The 25,641-nt window shown below is 39.3% G+C and overlaps 1 protein-coding gene across 2 annotated transcripts in view; it reads left to right on the top strand.

The window, feature by feature from the left end:
• ntng1b (netrin g1b) overlaps positions 1-25,641 on the top strand; it is an 82,923-nt gene that overhangs the window by 33,981 nt on the left and 23,301 nt on the right. Inside the window, exons 3-4 of one of the 2 annotated variants that reach the window (XM_018753322.2) lie at positions 7,329-7,972; positions 21,795-21,967. In XM_018753322.2, coding sequence (XP_018608838.1) covers positions 7,329-7,972; positions 21,795-21,967 — 817 coding nt within the window. Of the gene's footprint in view, positions 1-7,328; positions 7,973-21,794; positions 21,985-25,641 lie in introns of both variants that reach the window. The other variant, XM_018753320.2, reaches the window with a different exon arrangement.

Genomic DNA, 25,641 nt, shown 5'->3' with positions numbered 1-25,641 from the left:
GAAGCCAGTGGTTAATTAAAGAGTTCTCTTCCTTCTCATTTGCTTGCTGAATTCTAATTAAGCTGCAGCTGTATAGCAGACCGCAGCTGCTTTAATAGCTGTGTACACCAAATCGCAGATAGCTTGTATAGCGCACCGAGGGCTTCATTTATAAATGCTGTTAGACCAAAGGGCAAAATGTGTGCCGTTGTGTTTTTTTCCACAAACTGTTAATCTGAATATTGAATTTTTAAAAGATTTTTTTGGTACATTCAACTCAGCAGTCATTTAAATAATACAAGTGTTAACTGACCTAAGAAAAGCTTTGTAGGAACCCTTAGAAAATGTTATGGTTTCGACAAAAACAATAGCAGAAAAAGCAGCTTAACAAGCATTAACTGAGCCATTTGCATTCAGCTTGTGTATAAAAAAAGAGCTTCCACGGTTCATGAAAATAACTCATTTTGAAAACACAGTTTTGAAGTTGAGATAATTATGCTACTGCTGTGGTGAGTAATATGGGTTTGCTAAAAGGCACTCACAATGTTTACTAACTTCTTCAAATGTTAACATTGAATAATTGATAGTGGAGCAGCTACTGTACAACATGACTCATTAGTAGAATAAACGGTCCTGTAAAGACAGTAGTCATTTTACTTATTTTGTTTCCTTTCACAACTATAGGTAGCATCCAACACCTTATCTGCAGTGCTGATTAACAATGAGCAGTGCTGTATAGCGACTTGTTTGTGGAAGCTGGCTGATTATCATAGACAGCATCCTGGCTATGGGTCATGTTTTCATTCTGGTCAAGGTGACTGAGGTCTGTCCATCTGTCAGACAGTCGGGACCTCTGTGATCATATTCTGCCCAGGTGAGGGAGGGGAAGTCTAGACTTTTTGCCCGTGTCAAATTACTGAGAAGTTATCACTCGGGTTTCACACTGCCCCGTGAACCACTGCATGTGGCATTGCAGCCTCTGCACCTCTAGCAACATGCATCACGCAGCAAAAGCATCCGTCGCAGGTCCTGGTGTAATGCATAATCCACACTAAGACCATTTTTAGGGCTGTCCTGGAAAGCGGCGATAACCCACATTCTCATTTTATTTTTTAAAGCGCATTTTGACTTCATAGGACCCTTTTACAATCACCTTGCAGCAGTTTCTATTCCATTGCTGTGGACCGCCTGTGGAAGATGCTAGTGAAAATGTGATAACTGCTAAAACCCAGCTAGCCTTAGCATCCAAATTGATGACTTAGCAAATAAAGAAAAAGAAATCATCACCTTTGTTGTACGTTATCTCTTTTTTCCAGGACACTACTATACCTGATGTAAAGACAGCTACATTAGGTATACAGATTTCACAACTCTCTCAAGACATTATATTTGCTCCATTTTCCTGCTTTGTTTCTTTGATCATATCAGTAGGCATGAAGTAGCATTAAGGGTGCATGTAACAAGAGTTACTAAGATCACTTTATTTTCATTGTGAGTTTCAAGAACATGAGTAGCTTGGCAAGATGATAATGAATAAACTGAATGGTTATTGTGTGGTTGATTATTTAAATTTTATTATGGCCAATAGGCAGAAGCTTGCCTGAGAACTCAAATGAAGAGATAAAACAATCTCTGGAGTTATGTTTTTCCTCCCCAGCTTTTCTGTGTCAGGAGAATAACCTCAAAGGTGAAATGCTTGCTTTGAGTTATCATTAGATCGTATAATCTGAGGATGTGTGGATTGAACCAGTGACCCTATTGTTGTGAACCTCAACTGCATCCCTGCAGGTTGGAACAATTTGCTGACTTATTCCACGGAGTCTTGGAAGAAAGTAAACTTACCTAGATCTCAAGCCTTATGATTGAGCCATTGACTCTAACACAGTATGATTAACACTTCCCTATTAATACTTAATACTTCCCTTTCTTAGATGTGTAGTTTTAATGAAACACATATTCAGATTTTCCCTGCAGTAAAGTATCAAGAAATTGATGCCATCTGAACATCTTATTAGTCAAGATTGCTAAATAAATACTGAAAGTAATTTTGGAGCTAAACATTTTTATCATGCAATAAAAAAAATCAGGAGCTGCACAAAATATAATGAAATAATACAGTATAAACTAGAGAGACTGAAGCGTTGTATATGTATTTGTAACCACTGAAGAAGCTGTTGTAGCCTTTTATATGCAGAATTATTTCCACTTACTAAGTTTCAGGGCTAATAAACACAGGTAAACTCCAGCTAGATCATTTGGATGCTTGTCTTTAGGTTATTCAATGTTATTTCGTAATTCATTTTTTGTAGGGCTTCTCTATAAAATGTATTGTGCAAAGTGTAGCCTATTCTTCAAGTAAATGTGTTGTTGGGTTGTCTTTGAGTTGTTCTTGTTCCAGTTCCGTCTCACTGTCAACTCAGAGCCAAATCTTAGAGGCAGAATTTTTCCGGTTTACCTTGCTTTATCACTATTGTGCAGCAGCTTAAAAGTCTATTAAAGATGGCAAAAAACATTGCTGAAAATAATAGTAAATCAAATCACACAGATTAATTCGTAACAATACTGCCTTTCAAAAAAATACTTTCTAGATTTTCACTTGTGTTTAATGTAAGTTTTACATAAGGCTTTATTTTGTCTTTTCAACCTTTAGCATTTTCTTCAGAACATTTTTGCTTTAGACCTCATAATTATTAAAGCTGACAACCATAAATATAATCGTGTTGTTTTGAGCTTACAGGGGAATGGGGTGGCTCAGTGGGTTTGACCAGTTCCTGCTCTCCAGTGGGTCTGGGGTTTAAGTCCCGCTTGGGGTGCCCTGTGATGGGCTGGCATCCCGTCCTGGGTGTGTCCCCTCCTGCCTTGCTGCAACCTTGCTTAAGACAAGCAACTTCAGACGATGTGTGTATGTGCTTTGAGCTTTCAGTCTCATTGCTACTGCTTATGTGAATATATTTTTAATATGTGCTCATTTGAAATTGTAATAAATTGAAGGAATGCATATCTTCATGAGAATTAAAAGTGGATTGCTTTTGTACTATGTAATGTACATTATACAACAACGAACAGTGTATTTATTATCTATAATTCAATGACCTTTTTAGTGCAATATATATGAATTGTAGTCATATTACATTGTATTTAATGCATTGTAACTCGAATCAAGAATCTCTGTTGTTATCTACCCCAAATCCATATTTCTGCTTCTCTCGGTGGAGTTCTCCGTTGCTTTTTAAGTGCTATATAATATCATTACATTTACTTTTACACGCACATGCGGGAAATTCCCGTATTCCCAAACTGTATTAAGTGCTTCATCCAGATCTCTCCATCGTGGCAGTAGCGGTTTCAATGTACACTCTGTCCTGCATCGTAACTCCTGAGGTCAGTGGAATAGAGAGCTCCACAGTAAAACACTTTTATACATAAGTGTCATTAGCAGACTATTGAATTTCTGCTGAACTGCCTGCAACCACAATATTTCTTCTCGTCACCTTTAAGCCATCTCTATTTCAGGCACATCAGGCCTGTGATCTCGTTCAATATTGCTACAGTAACTAAGGGCGGAGGCATCACGACCCCAGTGCAGAGGATGCTATTAGATCTGGAATGTCTCTTGGAGACAGTTTGCCAGTTTTAAGAACCCAGCTGTAGTCCTTCACAGGACTTTCCCAGTTGTGTGTGCTGCAGAGTTTGACATCCCTGGTGTTCTGATGTTCAGGAGGTGGGGCTGGTACCAATATGGGCGTGTTAATCTTCTAAGGGAATGGGTCAATTCTCTAAGGGCTCGTACGCACCTAACCAATGACTGAAACTAACAATGGCTTCATCTGAGTCTTGGACTGTGGAGTGGTATCTCACAGACAAGGCCTTCCTGGATCAAGAGTGATGGGATTAACCCTGACCTGGCCCAGAAGGAAGCTGTCCTTTTCTGTGGAAACACTCCACACACTCAGCAAGTGTCTACCATCAGATCGTGTTACTTTTTTATTGTTGGAAGAGCCATTAAACCTGCTGAAAAAGAAAAAGATTAATGTTTGTTTTGTGATGACATGCTAAGTACAACAAGCCCCACAGACAAATGTCAACAACAGTATGCATCCCTTTGTCCTCAAAAAGACACAGGTAAATGAATTACATTAATCAAAGACAAAATCTTTGTATATCCCCAGAAGTGGTTCCTTTATTGATAGCTCACACATGTTTTATTGACAAATCTTTGTATTTTTCTCCAGTGGACCTGCATTGATTACACTGGAACTGATCTCTGCAATTTCATGAAAAACGTTTTTTTTTTCCATTCTACAACAGTTAAGGAATTGTAAACTCTTATTTTCTGAAGACTTCTCTGCTTATTAATTCATTATTTAATTTTTTTAGAAAATGTCTATAGGCAATGCATTTGGGCCAGCAATATGCAATCTGGATTACAAGGCAAAAACATCTGTCACACAAAAGGATTTGTTTGATTGGTTGCACCCATACATCAGCCTCTCCTGTCAAGGGGCACTAAATTTATATTCCCCCTAGTCACATCCTCCATCAGCGATCACATAATCTGGAGGTCCTAGCTGTCAGTGGAAAAGGCCGTATTTCATTCACGTTTGGTTCACCTTAGTTCATGCCTAGACAGGAGCACTAATGGGGAACCGGCTATCAGACACTCATTTTTGTTCTCTCTGGTTAATAAAGAATTGTCACTCATTCCATTTGCAGTTATATTTCTTCCATGAATCACATTGCATTATTTGTTGCTCAAATGACATTTTTATCAAGGGTAAGAGTACTTGACCCATTTATACAGCTGGGTGATTTCCAGGAGCAATTTAGGTTAAGCAGCCTACACAAGGGTAATAAAGCAGCAACTAGGGATGAAGCTTGAACTGGCAACTTTCTGGACAGATCTCAATATCCATAACTATTATGCTACTAATTGCCCATATTTTCAGACGCCTGTTGATAGAGTGAATTTTTTTAATTTACTTCAGTAATTTGTGTTGCGTTTTTTACTGTGGCGTGATATAATACTGAGCAAGTGTCACTTTGCATAGCTGACAAAATGTATGTCTCATCTACAAAGCAGTATGTACAAATTTCAGCAATGTCGTTTCTTGTAAAAGAAAAGATGGCTGCTTTTTGTTATGTGACTTTTGAGGCGAAATGATGAAATGATCCAGAATGCTTGTAACAGCTGATAGTGATAAGAATAACACGTGTAACTTATTTTTTAAGGAATATTTTCCCTGTTCTTGTTTAAGCACAGAGAGTATTGCTTTAGACTCATACTTATTATATCTTGTTTTTAAGAGAGAGATCTCATTTGAGGCAGTGTATCATGACACTTGTGCTTAAGTGGCTGTCACAGGTGAAACACTTGGCTGCATCCAACACCTTTGTCTACCTAGATGAGATTAATTGAACAAGCTCCTGTGCTTTCAGACAGCCCACAGTAAAGATATTAGTTGTCTTAATGGACACCACACCATTAGTTCCCTGGAAGGTTAATCAGTGACATTTCTTCGTGATCTCACCACTGTCATGAGGTTTCCTAGGTTCTGGCTGGAGATGACAGAAGATAGTATTGATCTTCATAAGGCAATATATTTGTTAAATAAACACTGGTGGAGGACTTTAATGAAAGGGTCTGCCTTTGATGTCATTCCCTGTGCACTGAATCCCCACTGTATTAGAAAAAGTCTTACCATCTTGAAGAAATCAATGGAGGTGCCCATCCTTGATGGATTAAAAGAGTGTGTGTACATTCCACAGGTAATTATCTTCTGTCATGTGTAATTGCCCTCTCATAGATTCACTTCTCACTTTCGGAAATGTCTGGAAAGGTTTATGTAGGGTATGAACTCGACTATACGGTGACCCTTTGGCTATCACAATGGAGGGAAGCTTGTGTTAAGTAACAATATTGCTTCTTTCTTTGTTTAGATATCATTGAAAAAATTGAGAATCGAGACCTGCTTCATTTTTTCCAGTCTCTGTCGATCCTGAGGGAACCAGGCGAGCATGTTTTTATTACTCATAGCTGGTGCGAATTCCATATTTCATTTTGTCTGCTGATGGAGTCGGTCAAAAGGCGATCAGCAGGTCCCCTGGCATGTACCACTAACATCAAATGAAACCCAGACTTAAGTGAAAATTTACCCTTGTGGACAGTACTCGTTCTGAAACGTGGTCCTTGTACGGTCCCCAAGGGTGGACTGTGGGGGACTGGGGAGCGGAAAGAATAATGCGACTCAGCAGACAGTCAAAGGCCAAAGGGCTGAAAATGCCAAAGCTCATTTTCACCTTGCCTTGGAGGTGCTTATTATAGCAAAACTTTCCTTTTTCTACATTTTCTCCTACCTTTATGATTCACAACCCCAAACTCAGACCAGTTCAGCCCAGAGCTGCATGGAAATTCTGATATCTCCCACCCAATCAAATGCCAGATGATCCTCAACTAATAAATCAAAGATAGAACCTTGTGAAAAAGTCTTTCTTGAAGAACTTCCTGTGGCCTGAAGCTAACAAGACAGCAGATGTCTGAATGAGGCCCTGGGGACCATTGTACAATGTGGCCTAATGATTTGTGGCAAACTGTACAAATTTTTTAAAGAGGGCATTTCAAGGAAGGGAATTAAATTGGAGCAGCAAGGCCAGGGACAATGCAACCCTCACTGAGTCTTCTCTCCTTTTTATAAGGAAAGAAAAAGATAAATCTCTTTCAGATCTATTGCTGTGCGGGGTGCGTGCCGTGACTCCAAGATGTGGTGGTGTCGCTTATTTTTTTTCCACAATAATATTGACAAAAGCATGCTGGAACATTTCCGTCTGATGAAATTTAGATGCAGCCAGACTTGTTGAATAAAGAATAAGCGCTGAAAGACACTTGGAACCGCTGGCTTTGGTTTCAGACGTCTTCAGAACGATACCTTATTCCTTCTTTAGCAAAGGGCCATTGCTGAAACCATCAGACTCTTTATTGCCTCTATCAACATGCAAAACCAGGCCCAGTAGGTTTACAAATGTTAAAAATTTGTTGGATCATTTTGAACCCTTTGGGCCAAGCTGAATGTGGTGATTCATCCCAGTGTCTTGTTTTATAGTGACTAAACAGTTACTTGCAAAAATAAGCCCATAAAAAATGTATGTTGCCAATGGTGTTTTATAATAGCCTCTCATCTGGATTCCCATGCAGTCACACTTGTAGAAAGTGCAGACGTGCATTGGTCAAATTCAGTCATGCCCATTCCTTTATTCAATTCTGTCCGTTTTAATATGAAGAAAATGCTCTGAATGAAAATACCGTTATTATTGATTATTTATTGTACTTTTGTTTTTCTCACTGTTTTTTGCAGGAAAATCCTTATATGTGCAATAATGAATGTGATGCCAGCACTGTGGAGCTGGCCCATCCCCCGTCATTGATGTTTGACTCTGAAGGTCGAAATCCAACGACATTTTGGCAGTCAACATCTTGGAAGAAATATCCAAAGCCGTTGCAGGTGAACATCACCCTGTCATGGAACAAAACCATAGAGCTGACGGATGACATCGTCATAACATTTGAGTCCGGCCGGCCAGAGCAGATGGTGCTGGAGAAGTCTCTGGACTATGGCCGGACGTGGCAACCATACCAGTTTTACGCAACTGACTGCCTGGACGCATTCACCATGGAACCCAAGAGGGTGAATGAGCTCACCCAGCACACACTGCTGAACATCATCTGCACTGAGGACTACTCTAGGGGCTACGTGTGGAAGTATGACAAGATGGTTCGCTTTGAGATCAAGGACCGTTTCGCCCTGTTCGCCGGGCCACGGCTCCACAACATGGCCTCTCTGTACGGGCAGCTGGACACCACCAAGAACTTGAGGGACTTCTTCACAATCACGGACCTAAGAATACGTCTTCTCAGACCAGCCACTGGAACTACCATGGTTGATGAGAACAACCTGTCCAGATACTTCTACGCAATATCTGACATTAAAGTTCAAGGAAGGTAAGCTTTTTTATTAAATTTTGCCATAACTGTTTTTGCCATGAATATGTAAATCAATGACACTCCATGGTACCTCTGGAAGAGATCTTTAGCTTCTTTAATTCTTGCTGTTACAACACCAGTAATAACAATTAGCACTTTGCACCATCGGAAGCGTTAATTTTCCTTCTGTTTCTCATTAACATACATTTTTTTGTGCAGTCTAAACTGCAGTATTTAAATTATTAGAAGTAAGGCTGTTCCTTGACACTGACTTACTGTCAATAAAACATTTTTTAAATGTACTGGTTAAATTATGGTGTGAGAAACAATTACATCTACACACATTTCAGTGTGACACAGTACAGTGTATGACTAACAGTAAGTAACAGTTCAATGGTTTTCAGTATGTAGCACATTTTAGTGCTGAAGTGATATGCCCTACTCTGAGTTGTCAACATAAAAGAAAATAAAGACGTTCTGCTGTATTTACTCACCCCATCCCACAAATGATTATAATATCATGATTCTTTTTGTCACTTCTACTATGTATGCCAACTTTGTTACCAGTACAGCCTGCAGCTTCTTTTAGGCTTGTTTGGGTGCTCTACGTTTATTTTGGTCAGAAATTCAGTTTCATTGTGCAGTTGTACTTCACCGTATAACATTTGGAAAACAGATTTTATGCCGCTTCATCCATATTCTGATTCTTAGTATCAGTGTTGCAAGAAATGTCCAAACTGCCAGTACACCCTACATTGGGACTGTATATTTGTCAAAGGTGTAAATACTTTTACAATAGCAAATGGTAAAAGAGTCCCAATCAGCAATCAAACTAATGCATTTTCACATGTAAGCTGTGAAGTTCAAAAAACATAATCCTTTATTCAGAATTTATTCTGAATGTGTAGTTTTTCCACTGACTGTATCATCTATTTACATTTTTTTTTCTTAAATCAGTCCACCTTTTTTGTATAAAGCTTGCAATCCACCAAAACCTTTGTTTTCACCTTTAACTTCTCAATCTTTAGTTAGTGGTTAACTCTCCTCTAATGGTGCAGAGAAAGTGCTCTGTAAATGCAGCGTATTCCTTGATTAAGATACTACTCAGCCACCTCACTTAATTTGGAAACAAGCTCATCCTGCAGCCAGCTCGCTAATGGGAGATATAAAAGGCAGCAGGCAAAGCACCAGGGCATGACACTCATGTCTAATTAGTGCCTGATGTGTGACTGTCTGAGAGGAAAAAAGGGGGAAAATATATCACCCCTTTAGTGTCAAAGATGTCAAGGTGTTGCCGTTACCATGCCCTCAGAACATCCTGAGGGCCTCTGAGAAAACAGATGGGCAGGTTCCTATTGTGCAGCTAGACTAGTGGACCCAACTGGCTTGGGGAAAACTAAGAGCAACTGTGTGGCTGCATGTTATCTGATAAACAAATCGATAACATTGATAGATATCTTGCCATAAAGACCAGAAAAGGGTCTATTTAGTGTTACTGCACGTTGTATAACAGCTATATGCCATGGTTAGACATTCACGCGTGAATATGTCTGTGTGCAACACAAATCTGTTGAACTGCAATAAGTGTTCATTGTTTTCCATTATTTATTTTTACTGTTGGTGTAAGAGTAAAAACACAACACTGCAGATTATGAATACATTGGCATACAATGATGAAAGCACCTCTAGAGTGTCCAAATTTGGAATGGATCAAGGTCTGGCAGAGTGAGGCTCTCAATGACACATCGCAATTGTTCCACTGCAGATCAGCACCAAGCGCTCCAATTAGAATTCAGCAGAGCTCAATGGTGGATTACAGCAATTAGAGTAGCTCTTAATCAGAAGAGGACTAATCTTTTGATTAGAAACGTTTGCTATAGAGTTTGCGCTGAAACACTGGGGACGGATTATTACGCCAGATAAACGGTGAGATTATCTCTTGTGACTATACATGCCATATTATTATACTTCACAATAAACCATTTGTTTATTTAAATCCAGGCAAGCGTTTTCTGCATTACTAAATGTATTATGGATGGATATAGGTCATTAGCCAGGCATCTGGAACCATTTTAAATGTCTATTTGAGTCCAGTATGTTTGTTAAACGCAGTTTTTTTTAAGAAAACTTAGGTTCTCTTGCTGGTTGTTTCTCACTGGTCATCATTTCTAGTTACTATTCCTACTGTACATCTTCAAATTAGAAGCATTGTAAAAAAAAAAAAAACACATTTGCACCTTTTTTTGTTTTAAGTTGGGAGTTATCAGTCATTACATGCACTTGCTATCTACAACTAACACAGTTTATTGGAACCTCTTGGTCAGCTCAGTATTGATGCTGCAGCCATGCCGACCCTTCTTTAGGTTCTGGTTCCCTGAAGAATCTTTTTTCCATTCTGCTAACAAGGCCACAAACAATCCAGTTGTACTTCTGTATCAGAGTTAGTTTTTACCTGGAAACTGATGTGAACTTTCTGTAGTGGAAGCCTTTTAGCAGCTAAAGGAGTGGATTCAGAACACAGCTAATCTGTGAAGTGCTCCAAACTGTTTAACAAAGGGAAGGCACAGTTCACAGTAACAGGGTTAACTTTGCCTCTGTGTTGCTTACGGCCTTCATGGCAATTCAGTGCAGTACCGAGTGTTGTGCGCTAGACGTATAAGCTTCTTGCCTCCAAAATGCAATTCGGCAAGACACTGAAAGGGCGATTTCCCATGGGGAAGGATATTGAGCATAATCCAGCAGACTTCTATATGCTTTCTGGTACGGAGTGAATCCTATGAATTCTAAAATTTGGCTCAGAGTAAACACCATTGCAGCATTTCAGATGGCAAACCAGGTCAATGAAAAAATAGGTAGAAAACGGACAAACATATTTCAGAAAAAATATGCCCCAAAGTTTTTTCTTTTCTTGCTGCCAAACCTGGTGTTCATAATTCTTGTTGATTTCATAATATTCTTAACAGCAAAGAGTCTACAGTGTAGGGCACATTGACCCATTACATCAAAATTAGCAAGAATTAAACAGTACAGTTATAGTCTTAGAGAGTCTTAGTCTTAGATCCTCCCGTGCTGCTGGGCACATCAGGCGACGAGGTCTCTCCACCGCTTCCAGTCCTCTGCCAGCCCTTCAGCTTCATTCCAGGATATGCCAAGGAACTTAAGATCGTTGATGAAGGTTCAGGGCCAGGTGGTGCGGGGATGGCCCAGGCCACGCCTGCCCTCCGGGAGGCACCAATGCACTGCCACCCAGGGAATGCGATGTCGTTGCATTCGTTGAATATGCCCGGCTAGCCTGAGTCGTCGTTGCGTGATTGTAACTTGAAGGTTGCTGGAATCAACCCGGCGCAAAATTTCACAGTTATAGTTATTGACAAAAATTAATTTGTCATGCTTTTCAACCCCACAACGTCAGCGTGCTGTGGTAGTCAGAGTGAGAATGTCATGTCCGCCGGTAACACGGACACGGACGTGTGTTGCTATGTGTCCAAATGCAGATGAAAACGGTGATGTTCTCAAAAGTAGAGTGAATACAGTATATGTGCACACTGCAAAGAAAGAAAAAGAAAGAACGGGATGAAGTGAGACAAGGAACACGGAGCAAAGGGAGCACTGAGTGTCTCATAAGGGAAATTGACTGAATACACAGAAATGTGACTTAGAGCAGGCAGGGACACGGGACACAGGACAAGGGACCGGGACAAGAGCATGGAGGACAGATGCAGACAGGACTGGAGCTCTGGACTAGAACACAAACATACTGTGAACAGGACTTCAGAAGTACGTGAGTAGATGAGAGTTGCTATGAAACTGCTGAGAAATGCAGTAAAGAGCTGATCAAGAATCCGCGCTGAGATGTTTGTCCGTCACTCCTGTTATAGCGCTGGGGATTTGGCGTTTATTGGGTTCAGGTGTGTTTGATGTGGCTGAGCGGCTCCAGGGCGACGACTCCTGCGCTCACCTCCAGTCTGATCCACAGGCATCGTGACAGAGAAAATGTATGCGCTTTTCTCAGATTTCTGCATTCAGGCCTGCCCAGCAAATTGGAATTCAGCTTTTTTTAATCAGATCAATGGCCCCTTAATTAAAGACATAGCAAGTCCAGCTTCTTAATCCGTTCTCAAAAATGGTAGCTGGCTACTTGAGGTCAGTTCCACAGCTCTTCACACAATTCCACCAATTCACAAAAGCAACCTCAATAAAATAATGCACTTTTACGGATGGTAAAACTGACAATGTGTTTGTGAACACCAAAGCAACATATGTGTGTATTTTTATAAATTACTTGCTTATCTGTCACTTTTATTCAAAGCAGATTTAAGTACTTATTTATAGTGTGTGAGTAACAGAGAGAGTGTCTTCCACTGATCTATGGATGAGTGACCCAGTGTAAGTAGTGTATCTTAATTATCTGTATCTTTATTGTATCTTTATTTTAATTGTTACAATTTCCTAGGGATGTCAAGTAATACATTGTATATATTATAAATCATTAATTAAAACAATTTCTAAAACTAAATATTGTATAAACATTTGTTGAATACTACCCTGAGATAATTTACACTTCCCTCACAACAGGAATTTGCCAAACAGAGTGACTTGGTGGAACAAATTAACTCCATTAATCGAGAGGTTAGTGAATCTCTGCACAGATACTAAGCACAAGCAGGCTTCTATGACCGAGACACTGGCTATGTAATTTTCTTTAAGATGTTGCCATCATTCTCCCCCTGCTTAGTTCCATTGCATTCAATGCAGTTGTAGAACTCCAGGTCAACTGACCCTTCTTTTCTGGCGGAAAGACCTTAATGGTATTATTTTACTGTAGAAAAAATGACTAAATATTGTTGGTTCAAGTATCACAAATCCCAAACAGGTTGCTTGTTATAGCAATTTCTTTCAGGAATAATGAACTTTTGTATTTAAACTTTTATGTCTCTCTTTCTATGCAGTACCTCTGAGCAAAGCTCATAGCCCAGATTTCTCTAGTAAAATTTGTACATTATATAAAATGTAAGTCACTTTGGATGAAAATATCCAATAAAATAAGAATTAGTGCAATATGATGCAGTGTAAATTACAAATTATGCATATGCAAACTCAGCAGTTCCCCTGTGGATATCTTAATGTACCCTTCATTAAATTCCACAAAGAGTAATTGAAAAATAAGTTATTTTTATATGTTTACATCTTGTCTTTTTTATATCTTTTCATGTCTATGAATGTGTTGATTAGAATATGTAAGCATTAACGTGTTTCTCATCACCTGGAATCATATCTAATCCAAAGAATGTGTTATAAAATCATAAATGACCTGCAGCATATTTTTGTGCTTTCATGATGTTCTGTGTGACCTCTGTCAACCAAAACCATCTTACAAATTATCTAGACTTCAGTTTTCATACAATATAAAACCACCCAATTAAAACTTATTTGAGATTCTCCATATTTGCATCAGAAACTCGATTGACTCTGACATACAATTCATCATTCTGTCGTCTCATTATTCATGGCTGGTATTCTCCTTGCCACCTTTGTAGAGCAATTTTACATCTGAAAACATAATTAGTCCATTTGTTCAAGATGGTGGCAATTCAATGCCACCTAGAACATTTTAGTAGCTGGAAGAACTTTTAAAGAAAGACTTACCTGTAGGCTAATGTCTTTTAGGACCCCACCACAAGAATTTAAACCCTTCTTATTCCCTTGATCAAGATCTACTTCACATTCTGCGAAGCACTACAGGTCACACTATGTCTGGGCTTTACACAGGGCCTTGACTTGCCATCAGTCTTCCGTTCTTCGAGAGGAAACCTTCTTTTAGCACAGTGAAGGCAGGCCTCATATTACAGCAACAACCTTTTAGACATATTTCACACTAGAAAGAAACAAGGATGTACAGTGTGAAAAATATTGATTCATGGAGCAGGTATTATATGATTCACTATAGTGAACTCTCATTCTTCTGCATGAGATGTTCAATCTACCTTGGTCACCTGTTTATCCTTGGATCCTACAAACAGCCCAATGTCTCAAAGAATCAGTTTTGATGGAAAAAACATGCAGCTGAAATGGAAGAAGGCATTTTAATTCTCGTCCTTTGAAGCCATTTGTCCTGAAGGAATGTTAAATATGAGTACTCCTACAAGTGGGAAAATTGCGTTATTCGCCTATTACAGCAACAACATTTCAGATATGTAACCACTGTAACCATTTACACATGTTAGCAAGAACCAAACCAACCAAATGTAACCATTTTTTGATTTTTTTTCTAATGATGACTGATGACAGATTTAATCTGTAATTTCAGTTCTTACTATACAGGTAAAGGGGGTGCGGTGGCGCAGTGGGTTGGACCGCAGTCCTGCTCTCTGGTGGGTCTGGGGTTCAAGTCCCGCTTGGGGTGCCTTGTGATGGACTGGCGTCCCGTCCTGGGTGTGTCCCCTTCCCCCTCCGGCCTTATGCCCCGTGTTGCCGGGTAGGCTCCGGTTCCCCGTGACCCTGTAAGGGACAAGCGGTTCTGAAAAAAAACTATACAGGTATTCATCTTCATGGGGGGGGGGGTTCAGCTGGTGCTTGCTATGCTGGGTCTGGAGTTCAAGCCCTGTGTAGGGTGCCTTGCAACTGACTGGCGTTCCATCCTGGGTGTGTCCCCTTCCCTTTCGGCCTTGAGCACTGTGTTGCTGGGTAAGGTTCCGGCTTGCTGTGACCCCACTTGGAACAAGCGGTTGTTGACGATGGATGGATCTTCATGAGGCTGATGAGATGTGATTAGAAAATGCAGTTATAAAGAACAGGTGTGTTTTGCTCTCATTGGACATTCATTGTTTAATCTCTCTGAGTGTAGCCCATCTGGGAACCTTGATCTTACACAGCAATCACCAGTGGCAACCCTGATGATGGGCAGCTAAGGTATGGTAGCCTGGCCACACTGAAGTTCCCATATCATTACATCTCTTCTGGGAAGAGACAGGTCTATTCCTGGTTCATTCAACCAGATGCATGTCATGGGCAGACATGTTTTCTGCCAGTCAAATCTCATCTCCGTTGTTTAATTAGTTCTCATCAGAGACTTGCCTCTCTGTAAATAATACATGAGGGAGTGGAGATCCATAAACATAAACACTCTCCCAGAGGAGAAATAACATCCATGAATATCAATGGATCCTGAAGCTCCCAAAATAAGTCTTTTTCCACCCAAATAAATGAATATGCAATGGTACAACTGATACTATCTTCCCTAGTTTATGCGGAACCATTGTCTACCATTGCTTCCTTCTATAGGGTAATGACATGTTAAGGCTATATAGACTGAAGCACATCTCTGCTGTTGTACTCAGCTGCATTTTCCACATAAATCCATGTTTCCCATTTTCTGAAGGTCTTGTTAATATAAATTTAAAGAAATCCTAGCAGTGAAGCAATTCTACATGGAAAAATACTAATGATAATTATATATTTCATTTTTATGTATATAAAATTGTCACCACTAGCTACAACAAGAAGTGCGGTAGGCTTTGAAAATGGATTACACGTTTTCCCCAATGGTGTTAGCACACTTCCCACCATCTATTTGTAAGACAGATATTTAATTTTAATTCAAATCGTTCTCTTTTGCTGTGTGCTTCTGTTATAGATTGCCTGGATTTTGAACATGCATGGAAGCCTCTATGGTGTCATGCATAGAGATCAGCACAGTCTCCTTGATACTGCCTGACACTGAGACATGTCTTGGTCATGGCCTGTGGCGATCTTTGCAAGAGCCAGAGAAATTATGATCTCGTTGCATTTCAATGGAGAACATTATTGCGGGAATTAGCTCATAATAAAATGCTAATATTTTCCTGGTAATTTTGGAATCCCTAGGGGGTTGACATTAGTTCAATGTGAGATTCAAATATTTTGCTTTGGTGTGTAATGTAATTTTGGAAAAAATTTGCCCCAACTGTGGAAATTATGGTGGAAGAAGGTATTTGCAATCCCCATATTTAAGGTTAATTCATGGCATTGAATCAATATTAAAATTTAAATTTCTGTATACATATGTACAAAAATGAGTGTGGAAGTGTTCTGATGGCTGTCTTGCTTGGAGGAATCAGACAGAAGACAGGTATGAGATGTAAGATTTGTGACAACAGTGTTAAGCATAATGTCTACATCATTATTATCCAATACAAATGTTTATCAGATGCTAAGACCTCAGAAAATATGTATTTATAGTTCAAAAAAGTAAATGTATGTGCACATGTGCATGCACCTACTGCCCTTTTTCATCAAGCACCTAAGCCAACATTTTGATTTCTGCCACCTGATCAGCATTCTTAATTTCTTTGTTTGATCAGAACACAATAAATATGGTTGCTAATGTTTTTTCTTCACCCCTAGACAGGCTAGGTAAATTAGATGGCTCCAGATTTCATATGCTCATTCATAATTACACTTTTTGCAAGTTGCCCAAGTACAACAAAATTTCTACCCCAAAGTATTTGGCAGTCCACAGAAATGCATGCATTTCGTTGCAAAATGGTGGCTAAGTGGTATGACAGAGATCTGAATTCCAAGTTCTTCCTTGTGATGGAGGACTGCAAGTGTCAGAGAGGAGCTTCACCCGGGACTCTTGCCGTTTGTGTACTGACCCATTCAACAGCTGCATCTGCATTCACCTCACTCTCCCATTCTTCTCCCTCTATCCACCCTGATCAATCTTGCATACACTTCAGGTAGGTGTGCTGCTGCTTTCCTTAGTCAAAAAGCACACAAACGCATCTCTCAAAAGCGATGCCTCAGAGGTATTGATGATGCTCTCGTGTGAGCAGATTGAAGTCAATAAGGTGGTTCTGATTTTATACATTGATTTTTACTGGATTGCTCTATAAAATTAGCAGCAAGTACAGACTTAGTGATTGAATTTTTATGTCCCAGGTCGAGAATCCAGAGCCGATGTGCTCTGAATGACAACTTCCCACATACGGGGAGCTTGTCAGAATTGAAAGGCACACCGCAACTCGAAGGACTTGTAGAACCACTGCAGGACCGCTGCCTGTGGGACTATCAAAATTAGACTACTCCCTGTAAGCATTTTGGGTGGAAGTAGAATGTTGAACGGACATCCATGTCACGCAAAAAGACCAACAATATGCAGTATACATTATATTTTCACTAAGTGTCAGGATCTATGGTAGGAAATTATGAACATGGTTTTAAGTAAAATCTATATCTTCTTTTTTTTTGAGGTAGAAATCTATATTATTTTCAAGTTGGCCAAAATATTTATGTGGATTCAGGTCCAGGGCAGCAAGAGACTGCAAAACACAGATTTGAAAACAATTACATGATGGCCCTTATTCTACTGTCATCAGTTAGCCTAACATTAAACCCCATAAATTACTGTACTGCTTTTTATTGGCTTTTCACAGTTTTTCTCAGGGGTGCGTATGCAGGTTGTGTTCTGTCTTATCAAAAAAACATCAAAGTTGAACCCCTGCACCCTGTCCTGGAGTAGCAGAAAACATGTTGGGTCGATGTGGATGTGCAGGCATTGATCTATCTTTGCATCATGGTGGATTCCAACCCATAGTCTCAATGCTGCTCTTTCCTTCATGAGCAGCTTCCTGTTAGCTCTACGGAGGCACTGCTGCATTTGCTGCTTACTGTTAAACACCAGTAACTTCCCTCCAGCAGAGAGTATACAGAGTGTAACCAGCATTTGAGCAATGTTTTCCTGCCAATTACATTCAGCTGTTTTGATTTCTTCTTCCAAAATAATATTTTCCCAGGGAAAAACTACCACTGTAGTTTTGAGGAAATTTTCAACCTGTTTAGCTCTCGTTTGAAAAAAATTGTAAAAAGTATTTTGTATTTTATTCTATTATCTCATACTTGGTCACAAATCAGTACCTTTTCAAATAAATGTAGGAAAACATTATCAGAATCTCTACTCATTAACAGTACATCTCCACAAATGTGTTAATCAAAGTGCAATGGCTAAATTTGGTAATTGTTTAATTTTTTCAGTTTTCAGTTCCCATAGTGGCCATATCAGATTGAGATTTTTACCTGTTTTTGGACATGGTCTGGCTCAATGATTGGGGGTGCATATAGACCAGTACCCATGGAACCTCTCAAAGACCAGCCCACACCCACCAGATTCTTGCAGGAATTATTGATATTTAATTTTGTAATTGGGTTTAAATGTTGCCTGACTGAACAGAATGGTGAAGTGTCTTTTTTTCAGTTTGCAATGAGATGTGCCGACACAGACCATTTACTTACAGAAAATATGACCTGATTTAATGTAACAGTCTTGATTATAACAACACCTGCTTATATAATTAAAATTAATTTCCACCTCCTTAGCTCAATTAGGACCCACACTTAATTCATTTTCTTCAATTCAAGTCTGTGTACTTAGTTATTCTGGCAGCTGACACATATTATTTTTTATAATGTCACTGTAATTTTGTGTGCTTTAGCTGTCATTGCTGCAGCTCAGCTTCAGTCTGATGTCTTGATTGTGGGAATAGGTCAAGTATATTTTTCTTGGCTAATATAATGTGACAAAATACTTTTTCATTTACCCTTGTGTACTCATCAACAAAAAAGGTGACCTAAAAATGTATGACTTGAAAAAACATTGTTCACAAAAGACATGATTCTATCCCATGAGCATCAATCAATATAATTTTGAAATGTGTAGTTTGTATAATTAAAAATATAATCATTTTAGCAGATGTGAGGAGCAGGAGTGTAGTTTCATATTAATGCACCATGTCAGAAAAGGTATACTAAATCTGAATGAACTGGTATTGGACATTTTATGGGAAACATTACTTTAATACTTTTGTTTATATATGAGTTTTAATTTTAAGCTTTGACTTAATATGAAACAAAAGATTTTCCCTCATTGCCAGTTCAGTCTTATTGTGCTGATATGTGGTTTACTGGCCCAGCAGTGCTAGGAGGTGTGAAAAACAGCAATGCAGTCATTGGCGGTACCACTGTCAAAACCTTCTGTCCTTCATATGCCTAGACTAAACAATTGTGCCCTGCTTGAGAACTAAATTACCCTTGCCTCTCAACTGACCTTTTGAAGGATTTTTTAGCAATCAGCAAAGAATTTTAGCCATCTGCAGAATGACCAGGCAAACCAAATACAGACTTCAGTAAAATAATTCTGGCACAGTGTGAATCTTCATGGGGGACATTAAAATATAACCCAACCCAAGCTCTTCCCCTGTAGAGAAAATGTAATAAACTCACAGCAGAGCGAAAGTCATTTTTTCTCTTCCTCTCCTTCCCGAATCATGTTCCCAGCCTAACACTTTCTGAACATTTCAAATAAAGCTAAGTTCAGGTGTCATATTGAATGAGGAGCAAACACTATGCTGACAGGCTCCAACTTGCTCCTGCCTCAATGCAAAGAAAAGCGATTCCATGGAGTTGAAAGTGTGTCTTTGAGCTTCACAATTTTTGTGTCATTTTTTTTTCTTCCTGACAGACGTAGCGGAACTGACATAAACTTTCTCACCAATCACATCTGCATTACTGTAAAAGTCATAACTGTGTCCTCCACGTGAACCCCATGCAGATTTGTCTCGACACCTGTGCTTCAAACTAAACAAAAAGTATATTTTCTGGACATCAGGGTTCACAAATTTTGAATATTTGTTGAAGTGTCCTGACAGAAATGCTGACATTTTGTTGTTTAAAATTCACCACAATCAGTAAATTTTTATTGTTCTCTACACTGAACTCACATGACTATTTGCACCTCCGCAGTTGAATTTGTTTATTAATGAGTTGGATATCAAAATGAGCTGAGAACTTTCAGAGTATTACATTTTCTATACTTTACTATTTAGCTGCTGTGTTTGAGTCTGAAACTCAACCCTAAGCTCTGAATTTTTCTTTATATATTCAACATTTATATTTAATTTAAAATGAAATGTTAATAAATTCCAGTGACATTTAATACAGAATTAAAAATCTTCTCTTCATATATTCAACAAATGTTCCTCAATATTGTTTTTCTCCCTGCCTAAACCCTAAATTATTATTAAGTAAAGTGTCAGAAAGGGCAGGAAGTCAGATAAAATTAATATATTTTCTAGAATATATTCCAATCAAATGCTGCCTGTACATTACAGTTTAGGGTCTCAGATTAAATATTATTCAATTCAATTCAGTTCGATTTATTTTTATAGAGCGCTCTTCTCACGCAGTGACACAGAGCGTTTTAACACAGGCATAAGACAAGAAAAACAAATACATCAGAGAAACAAAGAAGACAGTTGACTACAGACTATCATAATATAGTACTTTTATAGAGCTATAAGTAAGTCTACCGGCCAGGAAAGGAACAAAAACCCCCAACCAAAAACCGAGGGAATAAAAACCCTGGGGGTCCAAGGGCCAGTGGCTGCCCACCCCTCCTGGGCGTTCTAGATTAAGTTACAATTCTAAGCCAGTTAACAAGTAATAATGATATTGTTGCTATATGGTACCTTGAAACCCCAGTTCACTATGGTACGTCTCGTCCATCACGGCACTTGGTCATCATCTTCAGTCAGCATAGGGGTGCGTCTGTAACCGCTGGCCGGCCTCCTCAGGTCTTATGTAGGGAGACAGTGCTGAACAACAAGAGATAGTTAATAATTTGTAACTTAAACAAGTGCATTTAATTTCCATTGGTATAGAGGTGGGAAAAACAAATACAGCCATGTGGAATTACATTTCGAGGTGGATTGCCTGAGTAAACATGTAAGTCTTTAGTCTTATATATTATAGCTTTCGGAAGGCTTTAGGGACACAAAAGCATGACATTTATGGGTGTATAGTATCTGGTACAGTCAGTACTCTTACAGTGCCTCACAGTGTTAGTGTTCTCTATATTGTGTCTCTCAATGTGGCACTGAGAAGGCAACACAACTGTAACCTTTTACCACCATGCAACAAAATTAATGGTACATTTTATATTTAGAGATTATGAACTGTTGAAAGCAAAGCTCTTCTGTCTCACTAGGCTTGTTTTCCATCCTCAATTCCCCAGAGATATGGTTAAGAAGTATTTCATGGGACAGAACTTCACGTTTTGACTGTCCTGACTACATCTGCAGTGTTATAACATCTACATTACACAAAAACTAGTATGGTTAATATAAATCTGTTTACATATTAAAAATAATATGTGCTATATTATATATTAAAAAAAAATAATGCGTTTATTCTTGGGTTGGATGGGTTTTCCTTGTTAATTATATTTACATTCCCGGTTATAAAGCCATCCATTTTCAGACATCGCTTTGAATTAGATTTGATTATGCCTTGTTAAAATAAACATGAGCTGATTAGGACAGAGTTACCAGGGAAATGTTTCTGCCCATAATTTATCATAATAAAAGTCCCCAGTCGGAACAGTTCAGTCCCAGCAGTTTCCACAACAAGAAGGCAGAACAAAGATGCTGTGGTGGTCTTCAGACTTTTATCAGTCTTTTTTCAGTGTCTGGGAGTGTTACTGAGCCTCTTTCATGTTGCCTTTCCCCCTCCAATATGACCTTATAGCAATTATGTTTTTTCCACCGGGATGATTGCAAATGAATGCTCTTTCAAGAGAAAAAAAAAAAAGCTGAAACAAAGAAAAGTTGCTCAGCATGCCAAGCAGAACTCATCACAACCAAAGGGAAAAGAAAAATGGCATGTGCAGTAAAATGCATCACAATATAAATAAATAGTCAAGGTCACAATAGCCCTGAAAATAATTTCATATAACTTTCCCTGACTGCCTCCCCAATATTACCCTGCAGCTGAATATTCACAAGTGTTGACACTTTTTGTTCCTTGACAGGTGCAAGTGCAACCTTCACGCCAACACCTGTGTCTTTGACAAAGAGAAGCTGACTTGCGAGTGTGAGCACAACACCACGGGTCCTGACTGCGGGAGATGTAAAAAAAACTACCAGGGCCGTGCCTGGAACATGGGTTCCTACCTGCCCATCCCCAAGGGAACTGCAAATATCTGTGAGTACCAGCTTTCGGCCGAGGTCTGTAGTGTCCAATGGAGAGTCTGACATTAACAGTACTGACAGCAGACGAAAAAAGGAACGGGCCGAGTGGTGGTCCACGGGTATGAGAAACAAGGAGAGGCCTTTTCAGTATTTGCACAGTACACCTCTGAGGATTTGGTTTTTGATGGTTTTGTTTGGGTGAATCTGTGCTTTTATACAGGAGCTTTTTTGCACATCAAAAGTGGGGAAAGGAATAAAACATACTGAGCACTCATCTCTGCAGCAGGTGTGTGGAAAAATTATGTTTTTGTTGTTCAAGTACTTATTTTTAACACTCATTCTAGACACATATACTGTATTTTGTGATGAAGTAACAGAAAAAGCTGTACATTAATGCATGATATTTATAGCTCTATATTATACATTGATTATCTGGTGTGCTTCAGATACCTGTTTTTTTTTATCATTTTTTATGTTTTAATAAGGTTAACACCACTGAAATTTTCCAAATAGAGCGAGCCCACTAAAGACAAGAATGGTCCTTTTTGTACCAATGGAGAATTTTATATACCTGCATCTGCTGCTTGTGTAACGTGTAAAGAGTAAAACAAGAAGTACATTGTCATCGATGAACCAAAGACAATAGAAGCACAACAGTCATTCATTAGGACTTTAAAATTTACACAGCAGTGTAACGGTCTTACGAACAATAGTGTGGTCACCATAGCTTAGTGAGACACATCTTGCTAGCAGGAGTGTGACAAGATGCCTTGTTCTTGCTTACCTTGATCAATGTCAAATACGTTGACAGTGTTTGTAATGTATAATACTATCCCATCTCCTACAGTGAAAAATTTCTGATGTACTTAAAATTCAGCAGATTAGATGTCCCATAAATTGTATACTTCATAGGGTAAAATTATCCACAGTTCAGAGTGAATGAGACACATCAAAACTTTTCTTCATTCTGTTAGGATAACAATTCCATTTGTTAGCAGGCATCGTTAAAAATCGATTTCCCTCACAGGGTGATGATTTGCTCTAAACCGCTCACAAAAGTATAGTAAATCTGTCTGTTTTAAAATTAATTAGTTAAGCGATAGACTATGTTATCAAGGTAAATGAAAGGCCTGTTGTGCAGAAGCGAAGCTGCACGTCCAGCACACATCCATTCGGGTTAACGCCTTGTTGTTGCTTTTCAAATGCTCTTTGGAGGCCCACAACTTCTCTTTTCATCCCTGTCCTAATCTTGATGGAGATTGGGCCACATCTGTCAAATCCCTGGGTCCGGGCAGGGGGCTCATTGCCTTTATAAATCTAATGCAGCCGGTAATTCCAGCTCAGAGACTCCTCGGATGCCCGGTCCTATCCAGATGGTGGGAAACAGGCACAGAAGCTCCCTGGACACAAAGTTTGCTCGGAAGTGTGCCACTGCTATTAAATCCATGCCATATGCTTCCACGTTGAACATTTTGAGGTAATTTGCAGTTCGAGGACATGGAGGAAGAAAAATTACATAACTACACGTAAGAAGTTGTGAGGACCAGTAATATGGCATATTTAAAAATGAGTCCGGCCATTTAGCGTGGGTGAAACAAATGTGTTTGTCTGTTTTCCTGTTGTTTTTGTTTGTTGGATGCTTTTTAAGCATTTAATAGAGCATTAGTTTCAGTATGAATTCCTACAAAAAGTTTCATATAAAATAAAATTATTAGTACTATTGGTCATAAGGAATATTAAATGTATTTTAAATGTATTTCTATGCATACTGTATATAAGTAAATGAAACAATACACATTAGAAGGATATCTCGCTCTGAGCAATGGTTTATATGAATATTGCTGGGATGATGTGGTGTATAAAGGTTAGGCCTTGGATTGACAGCCAGTTATTAAAAATCCAAACCTTGGACACATCTGCACCCAAGTTATGAAGATCAGCCTAACCGCATGAAGTGCAATATTATGAATTGTTGGGAAGAAATATATAATGCAACACCAGCGCAAAAAAGGCACTGACAATTCTCTGTTCCCACGTGTCTGAATATATCCCTGACACAAACTGTAATTTTGAAACAAATCACAGCCACTTTCACATTGCTTTTCACATTCCCTGAGAAGATATTAAACATATGGAAGATTTATAAAAACAAATTAGTTTTATGTATATTTTATAATTACTATTTTAAATATGTGTGGGGGTGCGGTGGTGCAGTGGGTTGGATCACAGTCCTGCTCTCCGGTGGGTCTGGGGTTCAAATCCCGCTTGGGGTGCCTTGCGGCGGACTGGCGTCCTGTCCCGGGTGTGTCCCCTCCCCCTCCGGCCTTACGCCCTGTGTTGCCGGGTAGGCTCCGGTTCCCCGTGACCCCGTAAGGGACAAGCGGTTCTGAAAATGTGTGTGTATTTTAAATATTAAGTATACTTTAATTGATTTGTATGGCCATCTCTTATACATCTATATTTAAGGTTACAGATGTATAAGAGATGACCATAAAGGCCCCCAGGCTGGGGGCTCATTGCCTTTATAACGGTTTAATCATTTTGCATCATCTTAAAATGTAACGTAAATGAGAATGGTGGGGCAGTTGGTAGTGTAGTGGTTAGTGTTGCTGCCTTTGGAGGTTTTTACTCACAATTGTTCAAGTAAAGTAAATATATAGTAAGAAAAAATGTCATGATGAAATGCATCTAAATATGCTAAGTGCTTCTAATGTGACAAAAAAGGGTGGTATAGGGGAAATTAACGTTCAAGTATGGAGTCATGAATTTTCCTGTTGGAATTTTTCCAACAAAAGGATGAGTCATGTTACTGTTAGAAAAACTTAGAATAAATTTCCTTCTGATTGTTAGAGTAGAGAGTGCAGACTGATTTTCTCTGATTTATTGGTATTACAATATTTTTTTTCTTCAAATTATATAGTGTCTCATTAACATGAGTACAAGAAATATTGCTAGAGAAGACAGATGAATATGACCTTCACATGAAGCAAATCATGGCTAGCACAGGGCGTCTCGGGGCTCGCTTCCTGGAGCCTCCGTGATGTTATGGAGACAGAAACACCTTGCACCTGAAGTGAGACATACACACACACACACACACGCTCACACGCACAAGCGGTCATCATTTGGTTATGAACTGAAGAGTGGGAGACTCATAGAGGGGGTACTTACACAGACAGTGAAGAATTATGGACACCACTATTGGCTTCGGCTCATCAAAAGCCCAGCTTAATTAGCGCATGCAATGCCAGCTGCCAGGTGTCTTACCACATCCAGACATCGTTATTCAAGACCCGTTCCAGTGGCGTGATCTCATGACTGGAAATAGATGTGTATTGTAACCTCTGCCGCCAGGCTTTTTTCACTGTGACAATTAGCAACAGCATAATGGAGGTGGGAATCGTGTCAGTGAGCAAGGGTTAACCTTGTCCTTCTTTTTCTCAAGATGGTTTTGATTGGCAGGTCCCTTCAGTTCATTAACCTGGCTGGGCTCTGCATGGCCATGCCTGAAAGTGGACCTGGGAGCCTGTGTGATCAGGCCTTGCTATTAACCTTTCTAACGCTGCCTCCATAGCCCAATTCTGTGCTTTCTTCTCAAGCCCTGGCAAGACAGCTGGATGGGCCTTCTTGACCTGTGTAAGGGTCTTCTTGGTGCTGCCCCTGAGGTGTGTTCACATCATGCTGTCA

The sequence above is a fragment of the Scleropages formosus genome, chromosome 3 (assembly GCF_900964775.1).
Source record: "Scleropages formosus chromosome 3, fSclFor1.1, whole genome shotgun sequence".
Taxonomy (NCBI): domain Eukaryota; kingdom Metazoa; phylum Chordata; class Actinopteri; order Osteoglossiformes; family Osteoglossidae; genus Scleropages; species Scleropages formosus.
Note: the sequence above shows the minus strand (reverse complement) of the source record. Positions and strands in the feature narration are given on the sequence as shown.